General features: G+C 31.4%; 1 protein-coding gene across 1 annotated transcript in view; it reads left to right on the top strand.

The window, feature by feature from the left end:
• POSTN (periostin) overlaps window positions 1–22,842 on the top strand; it is a gene marked incomplete at its 5' end in the record, with an annotated part of 32,821 nt that extends 9,979 nt beyond the window's left edge. Inside the window, 19 exon segments of the mRNA XM_081307859.1 lie at window positions 50–214; window positions 1,090–1,236; window positions 1,748–1,889; window positions 3,044–3,256; window positions 4,034–4,168; window positions 5,494–5,642; window positions 6,820–6,956; window positions 7,749–7,879; window positions 8,355–8,485; window positions 8,593–8,695; window positions 8,781–8,848; window positions 9,556–9,601; window positions 12,570–12,650; window positions 15,622–15,711; window positions 16,342–16,431; window positions 17,091–17,168; window positions 17,532–17,615; window positions 20,898–20,939; window positions 22,035–22,842. Of these exon segments, the coding sequence (XP_081163985.1) occupies window positions 50–214; window positions 1,090–1,236; window positions 1,748–1,889; window positions 3,044–3,256; window positions 4,034–4,168; window positions 5,494–5,642; window positions 6,820–6,956; window positions 7,749–7,879; window positions 8,355–8,485; window positions 8,593–8,695; window positions 8,781–8,848; window positions 9,556–9,601; window positions 12,570–12,650; window positions 15,622–15,711; window positions 16,342–16,431; window positions 17,091–17,168; window positions 17,532–17,615; window positions 20,898–20,939; window positions 22,035–22,072 (2,070 nt within the window). The 3' untranslated portion in view covers window positions 22,073–22,842.
• Between the last annotated feature and the right edge of the window lie 316 nt (window positions 22,843–23,158).

The raw sequence follows: 23,158 nt of genomic DNA, 5'->3' as shown, positions 1-23,158 counted from the left end.
AATAATGAACCACAATAAAATAAATTTCTATCATTTCAATCTTTCCTAGGATATCCGTAGAGGTTTGGAGAGCAATGTAAATGTTGAATTGCTGAATGCTTTGCATAGCCACATGGTTAATAAGAGGATGTTGACCAAGGACTTAAAAAATGGCATGGTTATCCCTTCAATGTACAACAACTTGGGGCTTTTCATTAACCATTATCCTAATGGGGTAAGTTTCAATTATAAATAAAGTGGATTTCTGGGCCATGTCTCTCTTAATCTTGTCTGTACATTTTATATAAAATTAAAAGAAATAGTAAAATGTTAGTGAGAATAATACAAATGCATGCATCACAACTTTCCTCAGATCTATGGCATGTAAATTTTCAATCCAGTTACTGTTTTCTACTAATGATAATGAAACATAAAATACATTGGCAGTTCATTAACCAGTCAACTTATATTTCATAAAATAGAAGAATTTAGTAGTTGATATGTTTAAACTATTTTTATAGATAGCAAAAAGGATACCAGAGAATGGGTGTTCTTTTATTACTCTCTGGCTATGATGCCATTGAGATCCTTGTGTGTTTGGATAGACTTTAGGGGAAGCTGCCAACAGGGCTATATAATTTTCCTATGGTTACATTCCCAGGGACAAAATGAGTTAGTGATAAACAAATCTTAGGTAGTCATTATAATAGAAATGGCTATATTTTTGCAATAATGATTTGTTTCATTTTCTCAGAACTTATTTTAAGACTAATTAGATTTCTTTATATAATTCATTGACCTCCATTAGAAATAATTTAGCTATATGTATGAAAGAGAAAATAAGCAATAATTCAAATTTTAAAAAATGTTTTACTTTGCCTTATGTTTCCAGATACAAGATGTGTAACTAACCCCGGTTCTGAACTGGTTCTATTTTCTCTTTCAGTTTGATTTTTAAATATTTTGTTCTTCCACAGCATTTACATTCAGAGTATAGGCCCGTTCATCTTCCATATAATAGAATAAATGAAACCTATAAGTGGGCTTGTGGTCTCAGTGGTCAGTGGATGACTCTGATTTCAGTTTTCTGATATTCCCAAATAATTATAGGTTGTCACCGTTAACTGTGCTCGAATCATTCATGGGAACCAGATTGCCACAAATGGTGTTGTACACGTCATTGACCGTGTCCTTACACAAATTGGTACTTCAATTCAAGACTTCATTGAAGCGGAAGATGACCTTTCATCTTTTAGAGTAAGTACAAGAGCAGATTATTTTGGATCATTGAAATCCCTCCTCTTTCCCTGTCAAAATTCAGCAACAGTAAAAAAAAGCTATTAAACAAATCTGGCAGAAATGTAACTGTATTTCATGAAATTAAACTGTTTTCATTTTATGCAGGAGAAATCATCTCATATGAAGTAACATTAATGTGGACATGATTGATAAAGAATGATTAGTTCTGTGACTGTATTGTATTAAGTGCATTTAGACTGTGTCCATCTCAGTTATTGTATGTACTTCTGGATATTGCTATAGTCACACAAACACTGGCAGAATTCCATTCTGGCAGACACTGTTTGAAGAAAGTTGGAATAGATATAACTGGTAGTGCCAAAAGTAATGTTCTAAAGGTCTACCAAGAACAAACTTCTTAAGTGAAGAAATCAACTCCCTCATGTCAGCCTAGTCTAAGTGTGTTGTAATTTTCCTCTGGTAGATCTTTGCAATGTGTAATCCTCCGAAAAACACATTTATGTTTCAGGCAGCTGCCATTACATCTGACTTACTGGAGGCCCTTGGAAGAGATGGTCACTTCACCCTCTTTGCACCTACCAATGAGGCTTTTGAGAAACTCCCACGAGGTGTCCTAGAAAGGATCATGGGAGACAAAGTGGCTTTTGAAGGTACCATATTCCTCTCTGAAAAGTCCCCCAGAACTCTGGGAAGGCAACAAAATAAAAAGTAAAAATAAATTGTTCTTGCCAGTAATATAAAGTTTGATAAGAAAAGACAAAGAAACATTTTATTCTGAGGTGCACTATATAATATTTTTTAAAAGTTCCTGAAAGCATAGGCAGAATAAAATTCTTTAATAATAAAAAGTGTCTTTAAGGTTACATCCTCTTGTGCTGCTTTCAAGAAGGTTATAGCCTCTTGTGCTGCTTTCAAGTAAATAATTAGCAGACAAAAAGAAAGTTTGGCCAGTGTTGAAAAGAAATATTAGATCATCAACTTTCATTTATTTATATATATTATATATATATATATATATATATATATATATATATATATATTATACACACACACACACATTGTGTTGTGCTTTTAATTCTAAATGTATGCTAAAGGGTATATTTGAGCTGAGAAAATTACTGGGTCACTACGTATTGACACCCAGAAGAATTTGATTTCTTTCCAGTTGTCCTTTCTGTGGTCAAAAAGAGTATACATTGTGCTAGCATATTCCATACACCCAGCTTATCCCAAAATACATTTAATGGATTTAAGATGAGGAATTTTGAGGTCAACATAGTTGAAGTATAGATTGCTCTAGATATCCTTCAGGAAATCATTTTTATTTTGGAACTTCCTGGATGTTGTCTTTAGGGAATTATTTGTCTTCTCCTCAGCCCCCATCAACCTCATAACAAATTAAGGAAAGACATTCTACTGGGAGCAGCTCATACCAGATGCTGCCTGGGTATTTCAGCAAAGATATCACTAACAAATAACTTCACAAGTCTTCCAAAAGGGCTGATTTTTTTTTCTCGCCTTCACATCAAGAATTACTTTCTTATGACAGTTGGAACTAAATCTACCACACTTTCTAGTACCACAAAAATCATTTCTGAAGCTGATTTTCTCTTCTTCCTACTGTGTATGTTTATTTTCCTAAAAACATAAACAGTTAAGATTTTAAAATCTGCAGTCAATCCTTAGGGCTTACATTTGTGTTCTATTTCTTAGGCATATTTAATTACACTCTGAAGCACATATTTTAAGGGTCAAATGCTATTTCCTTTGATATGAGCGCTTGCTTTTTTATTTTGCCCTCCAGCTCTCATGAAGTACCACATTTTGAATACCCTCCAATGTTCTGAGGCTATTACGGGAGGAGCTGTGTTTGAGACCATGGAAGGAAATACAATTGAGATAGGATGTGAAGGAGACAGCATAACAATAAACGGAGTCAAAATGGTGAACAAAAAAGATATTGTAACAAATAATGGTGTGATTCATTTGATCGATGAGGTCCTCATTCCTGATTCTGGTAAGCATCGGTTTCATAATTTTTTTTAACTTAGTATTATTCCTCAAGAAAAATGAGTAAGACCAGCAGCTTGGGAAGCTGAGGTAGGAGGATCACAAGTTCAAAGCCAGCCTCAGCAAGATCGAGGTGCTAAGCAAATCAGTGAAACCCTGTCTCTAAATAAAATACAAAATAGGGAATAGGGATGTGGCTCAGTGGTTGAGTGCCCCTGGGTTCAATCCATGGTACAAAAAAAAAAAGTAAGAGTAAGTTCATGAAAAATAAACATGCAGCATAAAGAATGGCATAAGAAGCACAAACAAAATGAAGAGCAGCTAGCCAAGTACCAAGTAAGTAGATGAGTAGTCGTGGGCATTCCATGAACAGGACTTTGCCATTCCAGGGTGTCTGACATCCAATATTTGTAAGGGCCCTTCACTGAGCCAGGTTTTTCTTTGAAACAAAAGGAAAGGTATAACTAAATGGTCAGCTTTGGATAAACAGAAAAACTGTTGAACTTTCAAGGGGAGAACAAGATGAGCGTTGAGCAATAGAGAATCAAAGAAACTGTTGTAGGAAGTCAGGAAGAAAATTCACTTCTGAAATTCTTTGTGGTTATCAACCCCCAAAATGGAAACTAGAACCTTCTTACTAGGAAAGGGCTGGATGTCTTACTAGATTGACATTGCAGTAAATAGCTTGCAATATTAGAAAAGAGCCAAGAATTGATTTACTAATCTCGTTACAACGATAATAACAATGATGACATTGTTGGGATGCTGATGGTTTATTTTACAGCCAAACAAGTTATTGAGCTGGCTGGAAAACAGCAAACCACTTTCACAGACCTTGTGGCCCAATTAGGCTTGGCATCCTCTCTGAAGCCAGATGGAGAGTACACTTTGTTGGCACCTGTGAACAATGCCTTTTCTGGTATGTACTGGACACTGTTGTTCTTGCTCTTCTCCCTCCCCCATAGACCTTTCTACTGCTTCACCATGATTTGCAATAACAAATAATACATGTTTTATGAGATGCTGATTAGTTTTTGTATTGGTTACACATACAACATGTTAGCTCTACTCTGTCTAAAGTAAAAAATTATTCACTTCAAAACATTTCATTATGATAGATAACAGCATGCAGGGAATGGAAGCTTTGATATAAAGTATTCAGTTAATCTGTGAATCTAATAACATTCTCAGTACACATAAGGATGCATTAATAGATTAAAGAAAACTACACATTATTTGTTTATTTGACACCAACATAAAAATATTTAGAGATAAATTGATGTCTTTTGCATCCCAGAATTTGGAAAGCATGGCTGTCAGATTATGAATAAACACAAATAAGAGACTATTATGCACTTCTATATCATGGTGTGAAATATTATACGTTTTTCACCTAGTGGTTGTTATTTAACAACAATGTTTAGATTAATGGAAACGGCCACTTTTTTCAGAAAAATGATTTCATGAAGAAATATTTAAATTGTTAGGCAAAATTTAGTAATTTAAAAGTTGCACTTTTGATATTTTTTCAACTAGTAAATTATAATATAGAAAATTATTAATTAAAAAAAATATAATTCCTAGATATATTACTTTTCCACTTCCTTTGTAATAATGATGCCCATATGTTTTGACATTGACACATTTTTATAAGAGTTTATATTCTGTGATTTTTCTTCCCAAAATAAATATCAATTTACAATCAGGTGCAGTGATGCATTCCTAAAATCCCAGCCACTCAGGAGGCAGAGGCAGAAGTATGACAAGTTCAAGGCTAGCTTCAGCAACTTAGCAACCCTGTCTCAAAGTTAAAAAAAAAAAAAAAAGGACTGGTAATGTAGTTCAGTGGTGAACTGCCCTAGTACAAAATAATTTTTTTAAAAACAATGGATTTACAAATAATTCATTAATAATCATTCATATGACTAATGGATATCTAACTGTCAGAAAAACTTTGGCCACTATAAGGGTTTAGCTTTGTACAATGACCACCAAAAATGTATGCAGCCTTTGCAGCCACGAAGCTCATTGTCTGAACTGCTTAGAACCACATTAATAATCTTTTGATGCAATAGGCCATAGAGTCTCGACTTGGTAATTGAATTGCTTGCTTTGCACATTTAGTCAACTCAAATAGTGACTATATAGGATCCACATTAATAGTATTATAAGTTATCCATTTCAGGAGAAACATAAATGTTTTCCACATAAAATAATGATTTTTCTTAATGAATTTATTTATAGATGACACTCTGAGCATGGATCAGCGCCTTCTTAAATTAATTCTGCAGAATCACATCTTGAAAGTAAAAGTTGGCCTTAATGAGCTTTACAATGGACAGATACTTGAGACCATTGGAGGCAAACAACTCAGAGTCTTTGTGTATCGCACAGTAAGTGAATCAGAACAAGATCAAAATCTACATTGGCCTAAACATCAAATGACTTGCATGTGGTCAAAAGGATGTAGTTATAACAAATGTTTCCCAGAATTTTATGAAATCAATTTTAATAGTAAATATTCATAGGAAAATCAGGAAATGGGATCTGGGTAGCATGGGTAAAAAAAATTGTAATGAAAATATACCAAAAGACCTATGTATTAATAACTCTGACAATTTCCATTTGTTTCATTAAATAAATGACTTTATGTTCTAAAAATCAAATTATTTTAAATACTAAGAAAGCACCAAAAGCCACCCTTAAATAATGTAGAGTACTTTATAATTTACAAGGATCTTTGTATATAGAATAAAAAAATATGAAATAATGTTTTATAGTAAACATCATTCAAGAATGAAATCTTTTTTTAACAATTGTCAAGATAAATTTTTATAGATACATAGAAATTTCTGGACTCTATAAAAAAGATTCTAATATGCATTTACCAACAGGAAAATTTCTAGAAATAATTCTTATCAAAATTACAGTGCAACCAGTGGAACTGTTCTCTTTCCAACCAGGGAGTGTTTGCAGCTACAACAAAAAGGTCTCAAAGGAAATCAAGCATTACCTAGAACTGAGTTAGACACAGCAGCTGCTTACCTTAGATCCATAATTTAAGGCACACTTTTTAAATTACACAGTAAACACACTTCACTTATTGAATGACACATATACACAAATCACATTTATTCAATAAACTATAAATGAATCAATGATTTGACTTGTAATTCATTGAATCTTATAGTCAAGAATATATAGTAAATACCTGTGAAGATAACAAGAGGCATTAAAGTCAAAAAACTGTATGGTTAATATTGACCTAAAGAGGGTCTAGGGAAATAGAAATTGGAAAGTAGGAGTGAAATTGTATGGAATTTTTGCAATTCACTGACAAAATTGTCTGCCTGATGTTTAGGATAATTTGACTAGTATAGAAAACTTTACAGCATTAGAAGTCATGAATTGAAAGACATTGAAAACAGAGGAGAGAAACTGTTTTCTCTGGCTTCATGGGTCAAGGGACCTCTCAGAAGAGCCAGTCCAAAAATGTAAGCACATAGCTATATCAAATGGAAAATTTCAAGCAATGGAAAGGACATTGTGTATCTTTCTTTGCTCTGTTAGTCTGTCTGCATTGAAAATTCATGCATGGTGAGAGGAAGCAAGCAAGGAAGAAATGGTGCCATTCACATATTCCGAGAGATCATCCAGCCTGCAGAGAAATCCCTCCATGAAAAACTAAAGCAAGATAAACGCTTTAGGTAAGCTTATTAGTTGTACCTCCAAAAAAGAATGAGAGCTACCAGCATATTTTTATTTGACAATCTCCAAAAGAAGTCAGTTTCCTGTATTTCCAAGAATATAATTTAGAATAACAAGTCCATATAAACATTTTCAAAATTAATGTTTTTCCACATTTATATTTGTACAATACAGTTGTACATATTGATGGGACTTGTTGTTATATATTTGTACATGCACACAATTTAACAATATAATTTGGCCAATATTTTAAATGCTATTTAATGTGGTACACTATATGATTGATGAATTAAAAAAAATCAAATATACTGAACAACTCCTTGGAAGTTTTCTTATGATTAAGTTTATTAAAAATAATAATATAGGGCTCAGTGGCAGAGCTCTTGCCTCAAACCTCACATGTATAAAATTCTGGGTTCAATCCCCAACAGTGCGCGCGTGCACACACACACACACACACACACACACACACACACAAATGAAAGTATACACTAGCAAATAGAATTTTATAGAATACTAAATGAAAAAAATTATTCTATTTCATTATAAAACGTGATGTTGACAAGTTTCATAAGATAAAAACAGTTGAGGAAATTCAAAAGTAATGCTGTACATTTTAATTATTTCTCTGTGATAAAGCTTTATTCATAGCTAAAGTTGTCTTTGAAACTCAAAAATGTAAGATGTTTCTCTTTCTTTCTACAATATAAATTAAATTCTAGTCTTTGTATTGTGGATGAACCTACCTAAAGCTAAGTCTAGCTTAACAAATATACTTGCTTCCTGCTTAGCATCTTCCTCAGCCTACTTGAAGCTGCAGACTTGAGAGATCTCCTGACACAACCTGGAGATTGGACCTTATTTGCTCCAACCAACGAAGCCTTCAAAGGAATGACTAATGAAGAAAAGGAAATTCTGATCAGTGAGTAGAAGTCGATGCCAGATATTTATCCTTTCATTTCTGGATCTCAGTTGTTCTTCAAGCTTTTCTTCCTTACTACTTAAGAAGATGTCTCTTCTTTGGTATTCATGGCAAGCTCTAGTTTTCTCTAATTCAGCTTGGGAAGTACAGAGGATCATTCATTAATGTTCTTAAACTTCTTACTTTTGTGTTGCTATTAAAGGACACACAAATACATGGCAGAGAAGAAAATAGTTCTAATTTCAGGACTAATTTGATTTTGATTCCTCCATTCATTTGGGTAATATTTGGGTTGAAGTGAATGAAATGACTGAACATTTTGACATAGCATTGATACTATTTTGAGAGAACAATGACATAATGAGAAAAAAAACACAGGAAAAGAAAGACAACTGTTTTGTTTCTCTTTCTCAGTACTATTGAAACGTCAGAAAATATGACATATTATTAAGCAAATATATATCTTGACCCGTAGGGGACAAAAATGCTCTTCAAAACATCATCCTTTACCACTTGACCCCAGGAGTTTTCATTGGCAAGGGATTTGAACCTGGCGTTACTAACATTCTGAAGACCACGCAAGGAAGCAAAATCTATGTGAAAGGAGTAAGTTGTCCAGAATGAATCTGTTAAAGTATCCATCTGTTATTAAATGATCTAGATGTCCATTCTTTGTTAAATTTCTCATTGACCTTACCTCCTTGTTTTGATAGGTAAATGATACCCTTCTGGTGAATGAACTGAAATCCAAAGAATCTGACATCATGACAACAAATGGTGTCATTCATGTTGTAGATAAACTCCTCTACCCAGCAGGTTGGTAGTTATTGAACTCATTGATGGACTTTTTTCACATTTTTTATTTTACATACCGACATTCATTTAATGTTACCTTTCACAGACACACCTGTTGGAAATGATCAGCTTCTGGAACTCCTTAATAAACTGATCAAATACATCCAAATTAAGGTACAGAAATCCTATTGTATTTATCTCTCATATGTTGAACAGATATTGCAGGTTGAACATGAGAGACTAGAAATGTAGGCATTAATAAGTAAGCATACACTGGGCTTGGATTGCTCTTTGTTGCTTATGTACCACAAGCCATCCTATAAAAAAGCAACAATCTCTTCATAGTTTGGATCAATAAATATCTATTCAAAGCTATTTGGGAAAAAATTAGTGTCTTAAATGTCCTGAAAAATACTAAGTTGAATCATATGCTGTTAATTCAAAAAGTTTACAGTCTAATTGGGAAGATAAGACATATACATATAAATGAAATGTTTATATATCAAATATTCTTGCTACTAAATATAATGAAAAAATAAAGAAATTACTTATAAAACATTGTCAGTAATCACAGATCAAAGGCAAAAGAGTATTTTGCCCCTTTGTTTTTCTGGGCTTAAAGTAGCAGAAAGCATCTAATAATATTTAATAAACATATTTAACTTTGGACTAATTATTCTATAATTTTAAAACTCTGAGTGACAAACCCAATTATTTTTTATGTCTCTGACATGACAACAAGGAACTATGAAAGGATTTCCTTTCTATTAAGTGTAGGGACAGCTTCACTATTTTTCTTGAGCAAGAATTAAAGTGGTACAATGTTTTTTTTAATGCAACTACCATATTTTATGTTACTGAATATAATCGTTTATTTTCAGTTTGTTCGTGGCAGTACCTTCAAAGAAATCCCCATGACTGTCTATAGTAAGTATGTGATGAGTATTGACTGCATATAAGTTCCAAGATGAAAAAAATTGTCTCTTTGTATTTATAAAGACTATTGATAATCTGGTATTTTGAATTCTAAACAATGACAACTCTCATTCTACTTGAAACAGGGCTTGAAGTCTGGGAGAGGCCTCTCAGGCTTACCTTTTTAATGTCAATGAAGCACTTTCCCATTTATGGGGAAAACAGGAATGATAGGAGATGAGAAAGACTGTAAAATAAAATACTAGCATGGCAGAGACTGAATTCCTTAGAAAGAAAGAAAGAAAGAAAGAAAGAAAGAAAGAAAGAAAGAAAGAAAGAAAGAAAGAAAGAAAGAAAGAAAGAAAGAAAAGAAAAGAAAAGAAAAGAAAAGAAAGATATTCAAAAGAAAAAGATAGCCAGTAAGAGCTCTGGTGCTATTTGAAAATTCAGCTGTGTGGACAGAGAAACAGGATTGCTAAAGGACATGCTCATTCCACCCTTTAGCCCTGAGTTACCTACAGACAGAGTGGAAGCATGCCAAAGAATCCTAAAGCTCATGAGATGATGGTTCAAAATCTCTCCCCATCCAAAACTGGGCGAAGGTACACAAAATCTGAATCTCAGGTTTCGAGATTCCAGGTTCATTTATCCCTGACACTACCAGATTATCAAAATTAAGCCTCTACTACTTAAAAATGGCAAAGGATATTTCAATTTCATAAATGATGTCCATTGAATATTAACTTCTTGTAACTTTTTCTTCCATTGTCTTTTTTCTTTCTTTCCTTATAGCTTTCAAAGCAGAGACTCTTTTTCATTTTGTTTTGGCTCTACCACTGAATACTCAAAAGTATAAACATAGTTAAAACTTTATTTCAGTTCCCACATTTATTCTGGCTAGAACATCTGTTTCATATCATGAACATCCATTTATTTAAAGAAGTACTTTTCTCTTCAGATGTACAGTAACGTAATCACAAAGCCAAAGTAAGGAGCAAAACAAAATGTCTGCTGTTCTTACTGGTTTAAATTCTGTGATGATAACATGCAATCCCAGCATCAGACCAGCTCAGCACTGTCTTAAGGATTTAATTAGCACAGTCATCATTCAGCATGGTAGAAATTCCATACTGGAAGTATACAATTTCATTAAAAAATATTTTATAACAAACAAGAATCCTTATGAGCTCTATTCATCAGACATGTTTTATTTCTCCACCAAAGACATGTACCTGTATGATGGTCCTGTATCTTTTCTACTTTGTCCATGTCTGTTCCACCACTTTCCATATGTCAGGGCAATATTTTGTTTATAATGAACCAAAATTACTAGCTACTGCACTGTGTTCTCACTCATAGTGTATAAACCACATATTACAAAATTAAACAAGTTTAATGACTCTTGACAGTCTACTTAGAAGGCTTGAAAAAACTGAGATTTACCTTTCAATATTGGATTTTTGCTCTTTCTTGTTATTAAGAAGCATTTTCAAATAGAAGTAAAACTAATTAAACCAAAGGTCTTACTTTTATGTTCATCTGTTGACTTGTCTCTGAAATTTCTTTAATCTCCTTCCTGTTTACTATTCTTGACCCCAAAATATAGTACATTTTTAATTGTATGGGGGAAATGTTATTTGTTATAAGTTGTCAAATATAGAACATTTGAAGTGGAGAAGACAAAAATCAGTAAATCCTTAGCCAAATCTGTCAAAACTATTTAAGTCTTAAGAAAGCAAAATTGAAACAAAAATATGAACAAAATCTTCAAACTAAACCTCAAACTCCCTACTATGATATTAAAGATTTAAGGTAAAAGTAATTAATCCACTTTGATAGTAGCAGCAGAAATCTGTGCATATTTGGCCTTCATGGAAAGGTTCCTCTATAGCAGGACAACTTGTGGAATCAGTAATTGAGCACAAATTTGATATACCTTAGAGCTTATAATTTGGTATGTCAAGACAGAATATGATTAAACATACACTGTTCCTATTGAGGTGGCTTACATTGATATAAATGTTGACACAAAAAAACATTTCAGAAATAGCAGATGAGATTGTAATAGAAACTCAAATTTTGCTAACATCTCCACTCTAATATGTCAACACCATGTTATGATTGTTACCTTTAGAACAGTCCATTACCCTATGCAATCATCTTTTAAGCCTTCTAAGTAAAAATGAAAAAGGCCAATAGCTCTGGTTGTATAACTCCAGAGACACATTTCCAGTTAACTTGAATAGCCAAAGTCAACCAAATTGTTGACTGAGATTTTAAATTAACTTTATACATTCTTATCTCACTTGGGTAGATAATATATTTAAAATGTATACCTTTAAATTAAAAAAAAATAATGGTTATGATGAAATAAAAAATTAAAGGCATTTTCTCCTCTGATTTCATGCTGACCATATCATATTTGTTGCATAGACCTCTGTCTGGCTGGCTGAAATGTGTTCTTATCTTAAATATTCTAAACTATTTTTTTGTATTTTTCTTTAAATGTTGCTGTTATCAAATGCATGAAAAACACTTTAAGATATTTCTCCTCTCAATTTTTCTTCTGTTTATTGAGAAAAAAATCCAACAATGCAATTTAAGGTATTATGAGTTGCATGAAATTAATTATGTTTATTTGTCTTCTGTTGCTATGCAGCCAATATTTTCAAGAAGTACAAAAGAAGGTAAAGAGCATTAGTGGTGCAGTTCAAAATTATAGATTTCTAGATAGAGTTCCTCATTTAGTGAGCATTTATTTCACTGGAACACATCCAAGTCACTGGACTTCAGAGTTCAACATCTGGACATGAGAAGATATTAATTATGAACCATGAATATTACCTGTATTTGACTGCCTGAACACATTACCATATCTAATTATCACCATATAAACTGATTACCCCAAAAGGAAAAGAACAACTTCATTCAGGTTGTTTTTATGTAAACATCATTCATATTCCACTTTCTATACTTTCAGCAACTAAAATTATAACCAAAGTTGTGGAACCAAAAATTAAAGTGATTCAAGGCAGTCTTCAGCCTATTATCAAAACTGAAGGTAAAAAATAAATGCTATATGTGGTTCCTTTTATTTCAAAAAATCATAATATACTGATTTCTATGAATGTATCTACATTCTTTTTTGAAACTAACATGCTAAATATTTCTATACCAATGGCTTGCTCATGTAATTGCAGAATGTGGAGTGCAAATTATTTAGCAAAGTAGATGGAGCATTCCTAAAACTTTCAGTACATTTGCTTGTATTTGATTTAGTTTTAATTTAATTGGTGTTGCATTAGCACGAGTACCCAGAAACTTACTATAAACAAATAAATCTTGAGACTTCTAATCTGTAGGTAGACTCTTTCAGAGATGAACTCTTTTTGAAGTTCTTTCTCCAGTCTCTCCACATGATCTTTTTTGTACCATTACAGGAAGCTTGTCCAAAAACTTACAGTAATTTCATTCAGCAACCTGAACATAAAGGTGTGCATTAATGAAAGCTTTTAAAGTTACAACTAGGCAGGTAGTACATCACACCTGAAACAGATGAGTAGCATATTGACACAGTCAAATCTTAGAATCCTAAATTCCAGTCTTGAACTTAAAAATATAGATAGATAGATAGATAGATAGATAGATAGATAGATAGATAGATTCTATTCTTATGTTTTAGGCTTAAAAAAAAAACAGTCACTTTTCTTTTTATCCTTACTGTCTATGTAAGTGAACTTCAACATCTTAGAGATTACCTTCATTTCATATATTTTAATTATCTCCAAGGATCAAATTTAAAGAATTTATTCCCCTGCTTTTACATCTTAATATGGTTACTTGTCACAAAGAATAGACCTGCCTATCTTCTTTTCTGTAAGAAAGATACAGTCTTCAATAAAGGAACCAATTATATCTAATTGAGTATCAGGAAAATTTTTATTTTAGTTATCTTTGATTTTGGTATTTATTTTCATTCTGTGGATTGAGATGGTGACTTTGAAAATACATTTGCCTGTTCCTTTCAAAATGACCCATGACTGAAAACATAGCCATTGAGAAGATATGTAAAGACTTGATTTCTCAGCCGAATAGTAGTCTACATTAGTATTCATTCTTGAGACCCAAAGTTAACTTATGCTCTGAAATCTGTGCTGATATTTTTCTTTTAAATATTATGCTTATCATTGTTTTCTTGTTTTTTTATGTTGATGAAGATTTAAAGTCTTAACAAGAAATTAAGTCACAGGAATTTTGTGGAAAAATATTTCTTGATCATTTAAATGGAAGATGACCAAATGATGCTAGATAATACCACTGTTTTTAAAAATTAGAATCCCTAAACTTTTTTTAGAACTTTACATACAGATTCTGTAACTGAAATGGATCACATGTGCCATTGTTCTTATTTCAAGGATTCCTTTGTGTTCTTTCAGGCTTCTTCATTCAACCCATTTACCCTCCCATTCTTTGTTCTCTGTATTCTATCCCATTATTCTTTCTCCAGCTAGAGATAGAGAGGTGTGTCAATTCTACCAGGGTTCTTCCTTTAAAAAGGATATGGATGAAAGAGGGTCATGTAGCCTATTCATTAATAACTCTTCAATTCAAAGATTTGGAAGTTGTACTTCTTACATAGCACAATGAAGGGAACATTCATCTTAGCTGCCATTTCTAATTGTCCAGTTTCTAAGAGTGCTACTGTCATCTGTTTCCTATCTTTTATTGATTCACTGATGAATTTTGAGTTCTTATTAAATACATTAGACTCAGGACAAAATTTCAAGATTTTTTTTAAAAGTAACAAGCCAAATTTTAGAATTAAGAATAAGTCAACTGAAATTCAATTTGACAGACAGTTATTAAATATCCAGTGTACTGGGTAATCTCCTAGATGCTATGAATAACTTAAAAAAAATTTTTTGGTCAAATTTCTGCCATCATGGAGCTTAACAATAGAGGATATTCCTGAAATTTCACTTTGGCTTTTCTAAAAAAAATCAATTTAGATATTTTATTAACTCATTTGTTTTTCTTAAACTTCTTAGGCATATTTTCTTTTTGAAGTTATTACACCTTAAAAATCTGATCTTATGTGTTAAATTCAATATTCATTGCCCTCACAGATAAAATATCATGGCTTGAATATTTACTTTTGAAAGACCTATACTTCTGTTTTCATTATTTTAGATTATTCTGTTTAATTCTGGGTTTTGATATACATTGACAATTTCCAAACAAGCAAATCCACTAAAAGATATGCAAATATAGCCTCATCTGACTATTGAAGGGTGTTACAGTATGAGTTAAATGTACTGAACTTGAGTTTCTTATGCCTCTTAAATAATCTTGATTAACTAATATAGTAATAAGCTTTCTAACATTCAAAATGATTTTCTCTGGGAGCAAAATCATTTTGCAAGTCAAATGCAACACTTTAACTTTTGCATTTGAAGGACTATTTAATTATTAATTATTAATTAGTTAATTTTTTATTAGTCTAATATACAAATTGAGTACTCAAATCCATTTTTCCATAAAGCCTGAAACTCACCACTTTAAAGGTAAGTATAGGCAATTTTCTTATGCTCAGTCCTATGCTCAAAAGATCAAAAAATTAAGGTCTTCAGTGATTAGAGACTTAAATAAAATATTTTAGTAAGTAAAGATAATGTCAGTATGGTAATGTCAGATCTAAACTAGGCATCATTACAGAGATTCAAATTTTTACATTCTGTATGATTCACGAAGTATAGACACATATATACAGCTATAATTGAATCAGATTTATACATCACTTTAAATACTAAAGCAGATGAAAGTAATTGTAGTAGCACACCCGTAGAATGTGCCATCTGTTTTCATAAATATTGTCTGATCTGAAGACAATGGGAAATGTTTAGAACTGATTTCACAAAGCCTGAAACACTTTGATGTCTGAGTAACACCAAATGTTGGAATACTTTTCCTGTTCTGGGAAATCTAAAGGACTGTTTTAACATAATAATTTGTCTCCTAAAATGATGTCTCAGGACCTGCAATGACAAAGATCCACGTTGAAGGTGAACCTGAATTCAGAGTGCTTAAAGAAGGTGAAACCATAACTGAAGTCATCCATGGAGGTGTGTTGCTATGTGTTTTTCCTAGTGTGTGGGTAGCATCCTTGTGTTTATTTGGAAATAGTGTTGGTTTAGAAATGTTGAACCCATAAAGTTTTCTTTTTAGTGTTTATTTTATATAAATTGGGGGAACCATTTTCAAAGCTACAATTTAGTCAACAGTTTACCTTTGAGTGGATCCTATTGAAATTAATTCAACTATTAAGTTACTAGGCCCACTGAAAACTACTATTACTTCTGCATTTGTAAGTGATGATTATGAAATGTAATGCGATCTAATGACTACAATAGTGTCAATTCAAAAAGACATGTTGGACTTAGAAATGGAAGAAAATGGTCATTGTTTAAGACTCTGCTAATAAACCATTACTAGGATTTATCATAGGGTTACCATTTCCGTGATGGCAAGGTTGCCTGCCAGTTGGTCCTCCGCCTAATCCAAGACTCAGGACAATTATTGCCTTTTAGACTTACATTGATTTTAATTTACTATTGAGATGCTCTAACAATGACTAGGATTAAAACTTAAATGGTAATTTTCAGAGAAATACATTACATTATTAAAATGTCAACCTTATGAAAGTATAGACACCATATAAAGATAAATGAAATGTATTTTCCCTCTATGTTCAGAGCCAGTTATTAAAACGTACACCAAAATAATTGATGGAGTGCCTGTGGAAATAACTGAAAAACAGACCCGTGAAGAAAGAATAATTACAGGTAATTTTAAATTGCATACATAGAACTATGCTGATATTATAAAGATCAAAATGATAGTTAATCCTAAAATCTCCACAAGAATCATTATAAAAACAAAGTGACTAAGTCAACTTTCCTGATAACTACTGAAGTACTTTATTTCACTTTTAGGAAAAATAACATTATTCTAAATGTATGATACATGTATTACTCTGAATTGGTAATTTGTGGACAAGTGTATAAGATGTGCTATGATGTGCATTGCACATATGTTATATAGCATATTATCTCTGTTTTTCTGTTTGTTAACGAGGTATTGAATATTAGAATCAAAAACTTTCCTCTTTGAGTTTACATTAATCTTATTATCTATACATCTAATACCAAAATCTATGCAATTTTATATAAAAATTTGATTGATAACGTTAGTAAACCTTTGTATCAGCCTCCCACTTATGAATTAACCTAAAATTCTAAAATCAGATATTCTAATAGTATTTATTCATACAAATAAGCAGCAAGTAAGGATTATCTATTGTTTTTGTAAATAAGGTTTCTTTATATAATGTTTATGTCTTTTTCACACTTTAATGACAGAACAGAACAATTACAACACAGACCCACAAACTCTTAAGTTCTTTACAGAAGTTTTTCTACCCTGTCTATTGTCTTTCCTTTAGGTCCTGAAATAAAATACACTAGGATTTCTACTGGAGGTGGAGAAACAGTGGGAGCTCTGAATAAATTGTTGCAAGAAGGTCAGTTATAGCTAAAAAATAAGGATGTTGTGCTCAGCTGTTTGTTCCACATCTAAAATCGTCTTTAAGGCCTTGTACATTTTTTCAACTCTTCCTCATTCTGTTGTTCAACTTCCATACCAACATAAGGAAAACGTCCAGAAATATGAAAGGAAGCATAAATAGTAATCATATTGATTGTTACCTATTGTTTAACAGCTTTATAAAATAATTTGCATACCAAAAATCAGCACTAAAAACTGAGAAGGAACCAGGTGTTGGTCTGGAATTCTTTATTGAGTTGATGCCAGTATTTATCATAGCAAACCTTCTATTTTTTTCATTATATAAACCAATTTCTGCTATAAACATGTATCCTCTCAGAGGTCACCAAGGTCACCAAATTCATTGAAGGTGGTGATGATCATTTATTTGAAGATGAAGAAATTAAAAGGCTGCTTCAGGGAGGTTAGTAAAAGGATGACAACTAACCCCTGTAACAGGTTCTGGTTTGAGTTCTTTAGCTTTTTAAAGACTGAGCATGCTGGATTTTCTTTTAATTAGGTAAAAGAGACAACATCAACTGTTGTCCAACAAATCAAGTGTTTTGTTGAAGTAATCATTGTAAAGAAATAATTACAGTTTATACAGTCTTTAAAAAGTTCTGTGGTATTAAGCTTGGGGAGCAATGAATATTTTTTTTAACTTTAATTCAGATAATTGTGAGGATATTCTGAGTGTGCAAAAGAGGAAGAGTTATTAAATTCTAGCTCTTACTCCAAAATTTGACTTTTATATTTTCAAAAAATGTATTCACTGCCCCCATAACATAAAATAAATAAAAGGCATGTTATATATTAATTTTTAAATGCATAGATATAGCAAAAAAATGAGCTCATTTAGCAACTATCTTTTCCAAAACTACATTTTTGTGAATGAATATCTGTTTCTTCTAACATTTGAATGATAATCTTTACCTTGGAAATGTGAATTATTTTGCCTGTGAAATTAATCCTTAGAGTATGTAATGTTTTCCATCCATGATATTAAATGGACTTACTTTCAAAAGAAAAAGAAAAAAAGAATTCAAAATATCACAGAAACTCTAAATAGTAATTATTCAAGCAAGTAGTAAATGTTAACAAAATATAATCTGGATCATTAGTATTTGAATAAATTAACTTATAGTTCAATTGCTAACAGTAAAAAATATTACACCAAAAATTGTTTTAGAGAAATAAGTAGTAGAAATAAGTAGTCAGAAAAAAGGAAAAAAAGAAACATAATATTTGTAATAGTCTATGAATTTTGAAATGTAACTGAAGTTTGATATTTATCTAAAATGTATCTAGATGGCTGGTTATTTTAATTTTTTGCTTATAATTTTAAAAATTATGTCACTATGGCCAGAATAATATAAATTCTCTTGTTATCCCATATATTTTTGGCCGTTATTTTTTCTATATTTTACACTTTAACATATCTCTTGAAACCTGCTTCCAGATTTGTGGTAGTAAAAATAAATATTTATGCAACCAATGATTGCATCTCCCCTTAATAGAAATATATGTGTCTGAAAAAACAAGATCTCCTTTCCTAACACAGGGAGTATTATGTTATATCCTAAGCATAATTAAACCAAAATTTCCTATAAGATGAAATTCAGCGATCTATTCCTAAACACACAACTCTCTATTATGAAAACATACAAGGATTTGAAGGTAAACAAATTATAAAGACTAAATTGAATTCTTTTTTTTTTATTATTCATGACATAGTTAACAGCTTTGTAGAATGGCAGTGCTTTTTAGAGAATGAATTCATTAGTAGCTGCCTTGTTTATATTGCTTTTATTCATTTAGGTTAAACTGTAGGTAAGTATGATTTTCCCCTTTTAATAAGGCTTTCTTATTATGTCCATTAAAAACAAGTATATTATAAATACATTATAAAATGTTGATCCATCTGGGAGAGATAACTGCTACAAGTCAAAAAAAGTGATGTTCTATTTTTAATTAATGGATTTTTTTCTTATTTCTGTTTCTATTTACCCCAGAAGTTGATTCTTTCAGTTCTCAGTATACAAACTATCCTTATATCAGAAACACATGTTTCCATAATGCCACATAATAAGTCTTATCAAAATATTTCTAAGGTTTGTCTTCCCATAGAAAGAGTATATGCAGTACAGTTACTAGTATGTGGACATTAATGGGATATGCTAGTTTTCTTTTCTAACCCTCAGGTCATTATGGAGTCACAACTGCCCCTGTGGTTAGATTCTAAGAGGCACTGATTTACAAAACATTGGTAGGAATGCAGATGGCATGATGCAAGATTGGCTTTTCTTTTTCAGAGTCTATCTAATTGATCCATATCCCAACCATGGTCTCATTTTAAAACTTGGAGTTTTCTATGTGAACATTTTGGAACATATCGTATATACTGATGAATTAAATGAACTTGCAAATCAGTTAAGTCATAACTGTTAACATGGCTAAGCGATACTTTTGGTACTCACAGTGTGATTTGTCTCTTAAATATATCAAAGCCCTGAACTAAAAAATATTCTCACAAAAAGGCATAAAATTTTTGATGCTTAATTTTGGTAGAAGTCTGTATACTGAGAATACTCAAGCAATGAAAGGAGAATATCAGACTATGGAGAAATGCGAATCTGTCAACGTAATGTGTAAATATTTATGACATTTGTAGAGAATGTGAATCATGTTGTGGGACTGGCTTCAATCTGAGCTACAATTCAAACCTAAATTAATTGACTCTTTTCTGCTTTCTTTATTTACAAAGTTTTTGTAAATATTTTTTTTATTTTCTTTCTTTATAAATGAGTATAGTAATGTTACCTACATTTAAATGAGTGAATATGAAAGCTCTTAGAATAATACTCAGCACAGAGTTTTGTAAACTCCAGAAAATGTTACTTTCAAAATTAATGTCCATGAACAGTTACATGATCAATAAGATAATATTTTTCACCTTACTTTAAATTTCCAAAGTCACAGCAATGTAACTATGCAAATAATAATAATAACAACAACAAATTATTATTATTAATTTCATAGCTTCAATTATTATAAATTGCCATTATTTAATATGAAAGCTTTTATTATTTTCAATTAGTTAATTTTTTGAGAGTCTCTATGATTATATACCTACAGTTCTGTGGATTGACGTTGCATTGAGGAGGGGAGGATGTTAGCATATTCTTCCTGAATTATTTATTATTATATGTCTAGAGTGATCAGGTCAATGTTGTTTTACTGTGGTCATTCACAATAATTAATTCATAAGTTGATCTATAAAAAGAATTTTTCAAAGACATTTGTTATACGTAGGAATGACTTTAAAGAAAGATGGCAATCATTGGGAAGATAATGGTGCTAAACTTTATATATTATTTCATCATTGTGTAATACAAATGGTTAAAACATTTATGCAAGTCATTTACTCTAGGCAAAAAAAAAGGCACATTATGTGGCCTCAAAAGGCATAAAATGAAACAATTTGTTTTGCAGTTAGTGAATACTCATTACGATACATGGAAAACTAATGACTCCTTGTTCGTTGTTAATGTGAAATTCTAAGGATCATTAAAATTTACTACTCCAAAGATTGATGTATTTAAGTGATATTCATTTAAAACTTTATACTTTTCTATTTAACCATGGTCTCCTGTCTGATTTAACCCATAATTGCAAATTATTTCTAAATACAAATCTTTAATTTTAGATACACCTGTGAGAAAGTTACAAGCCAACAAAAGAGTTCAAGGTCAGTATATTAACTATTGTAATGTGTGTATATGGCATGTTTTGAATGAGAGATATCAAAGGATTGTTGATGTACTTCATTAAACTTTATTTTCTGTTAAGGGGAAAAGTTCGAAAGTTTTGATCCCAAGTATTTATATGATAAGTATAAGGAAATGAACTGCTCAAGTCCTGCACTATTAATCGAATCTAAGTGTATCAAGTATTAAAAGAAAGGCAACTATATTCACATAAACTGTTTAGACATTGAACCTTTGAGGTAAACTCAAGTAGAGTTAAGTAAAGAAAAAATGTTTGAATACCAGAGCCAAGTTCAGGTAGATCTAAGCTGTTAAAAAATATCATCTAAGACAAAGCTGTGGTTTGAGACATAAGTAAATTAGAATAGAAAACTGTTAATGTAACTATTTATAAAATTTTGATATAAATGTATAAATTATTTATGTATCTGAATATATCATAACACTATAACTTTCAATTCTACATTTATGTGCATATTTTAATTCCTCCTCTTAGGTTATCTTACATCACAATACATTGAAGAAGCAAAGATTTCCCTTGTGGAACTTAAATGACAAGCTTGGAATTACAAGTTTAGAATTCCCGAGATAATTACTTCCTAATAATCAAAACAAGTTACACTAGTTAAAATGTTATGCTAATGCAATTTTAAGCCTTCCCAATGTTTAAAGTTTTGGAATTAAAGGGTTGATTGCACAAATGTTTTTTAAAGAAATATTTATAAGAAATTTCTTTGAAACACCCCAAATCATCCAAATTTTCTAAAGAATTAAAAGAATCAAGTTTCAGATTATTATTCTTTACACCTTTGATCAAAATACAATCTTGGTTCCATCACTATAAACTGAGGATATTATTAAAAGAAAATAATATAAGTGAAATTTGGTACAATGAGAAAGAGTACCTTAACTAGATATGTTATGCACAGAATATCATTCTTTTTTTAAAATTTTTCATGTTCTTTCTATTTATTTGTTTGTTTGTTTATTTATTTATTTATTTATTTTTATTGATTTTATTTTTCTGTGAAGTTTCATCATCTTTACATCTGTATGTTCCTCTTCCTCCTAATCAGGGTCTAGAAGACGATCGAGAGAAGATCGTTCTCAATGAAAATCTAAAAGCTAATCAACACATATAGAACCCTAAGTCAACAACCTGACCTTAAAAGGAAGACTATGAGAGCCAATTTAACTTCGGGAACTAAAACATCAGCACAAGACAAATCATGGAACAATTCTGAACACACGTTGAATTCTTTTATTGTTTTGTTTTGTTTTCTAAATGAAAAACTTGAGAAAAATGGTGGGATTAGCCTCCTGTGGGATAGGAACTGAAGGAATATAGTACCTTATAGGCTTTTTTATCCTGAAATTAAGAGTTCTGACTAAAGTGGGAATCCATCAAAGAAAATCATTGTCACTAGATTCATTGTGACTCAAATCTAAGAGTGGTGAGCTGTTATCTCATTGAGAAGATTGATCATTGAATGTACGTAATGGTTAAATCAAAAGCATGCAAACAGTTACCTCTCCATGGGAAGCTAAGTTATAAAAATGGGTGCTTAGATATCACAAACAAACAACGAAAATACTTTTACTTCCAAAAGCTTTACACATTTCTAACAATGTAGGTTTACTGGTAAATTATGTTATTTTTACAACTAATTTTGTACTCTTGAAATGTTGTCATATGCTTCTTGCAATACATATTTTTTATCTCAAACATTTCAATAAAACAATTTTTTTTCAGGTATAAAGAGAATTACTTCAGATTGGGTAATTCAGAAAACTCAAGGTATAAGTTAAAAATCAGTTTGGACTTGGGAACAAAACTTTATACCTCTTTTATTGTTAACAATTACTCAATAAAGGAAATTGAATGAAATGAGTGTTTCTTGAATTTCTTAAGCTTATTACATTACATAAAGAATTGTTAGACAATGAAACAATAAATAAGTATAAACAGAGCATTTGAGCACCAGAGCACCCAAGACTGTATTAAGTTGTAAGATTCAAAAGATGAATTTTGCAACTCAAAAGATAAAGAACAAATAATTCATAATGCATCATAGGCTCTAACTGAAGAATGAATAGAACTACACAAGCAGGAGACTTTCAATTATTTATTCCTGGGCTAGGCCTGGCAGGAGTAAAGAGATGCCCTAAACTGAGTTAAAGTAACAGAAGAGTGTATTGT

This window comes from Spermophilus citellus, assembly GCF_964194105.1.
Source record: "Spermophilus citellus genome assembly, chromosome: 1".
Taxonomy (NCBI): Eukaryota; Metazoa; Chordata; class Mammalia; order Rodentia; family Sciuridae; genus Spermophilus; species Spermophilus citellus.
Note: the sequence above shows the minus strand (reverse complement) of the source record. Positions and strands in the feature narration are given on the sequence as shown.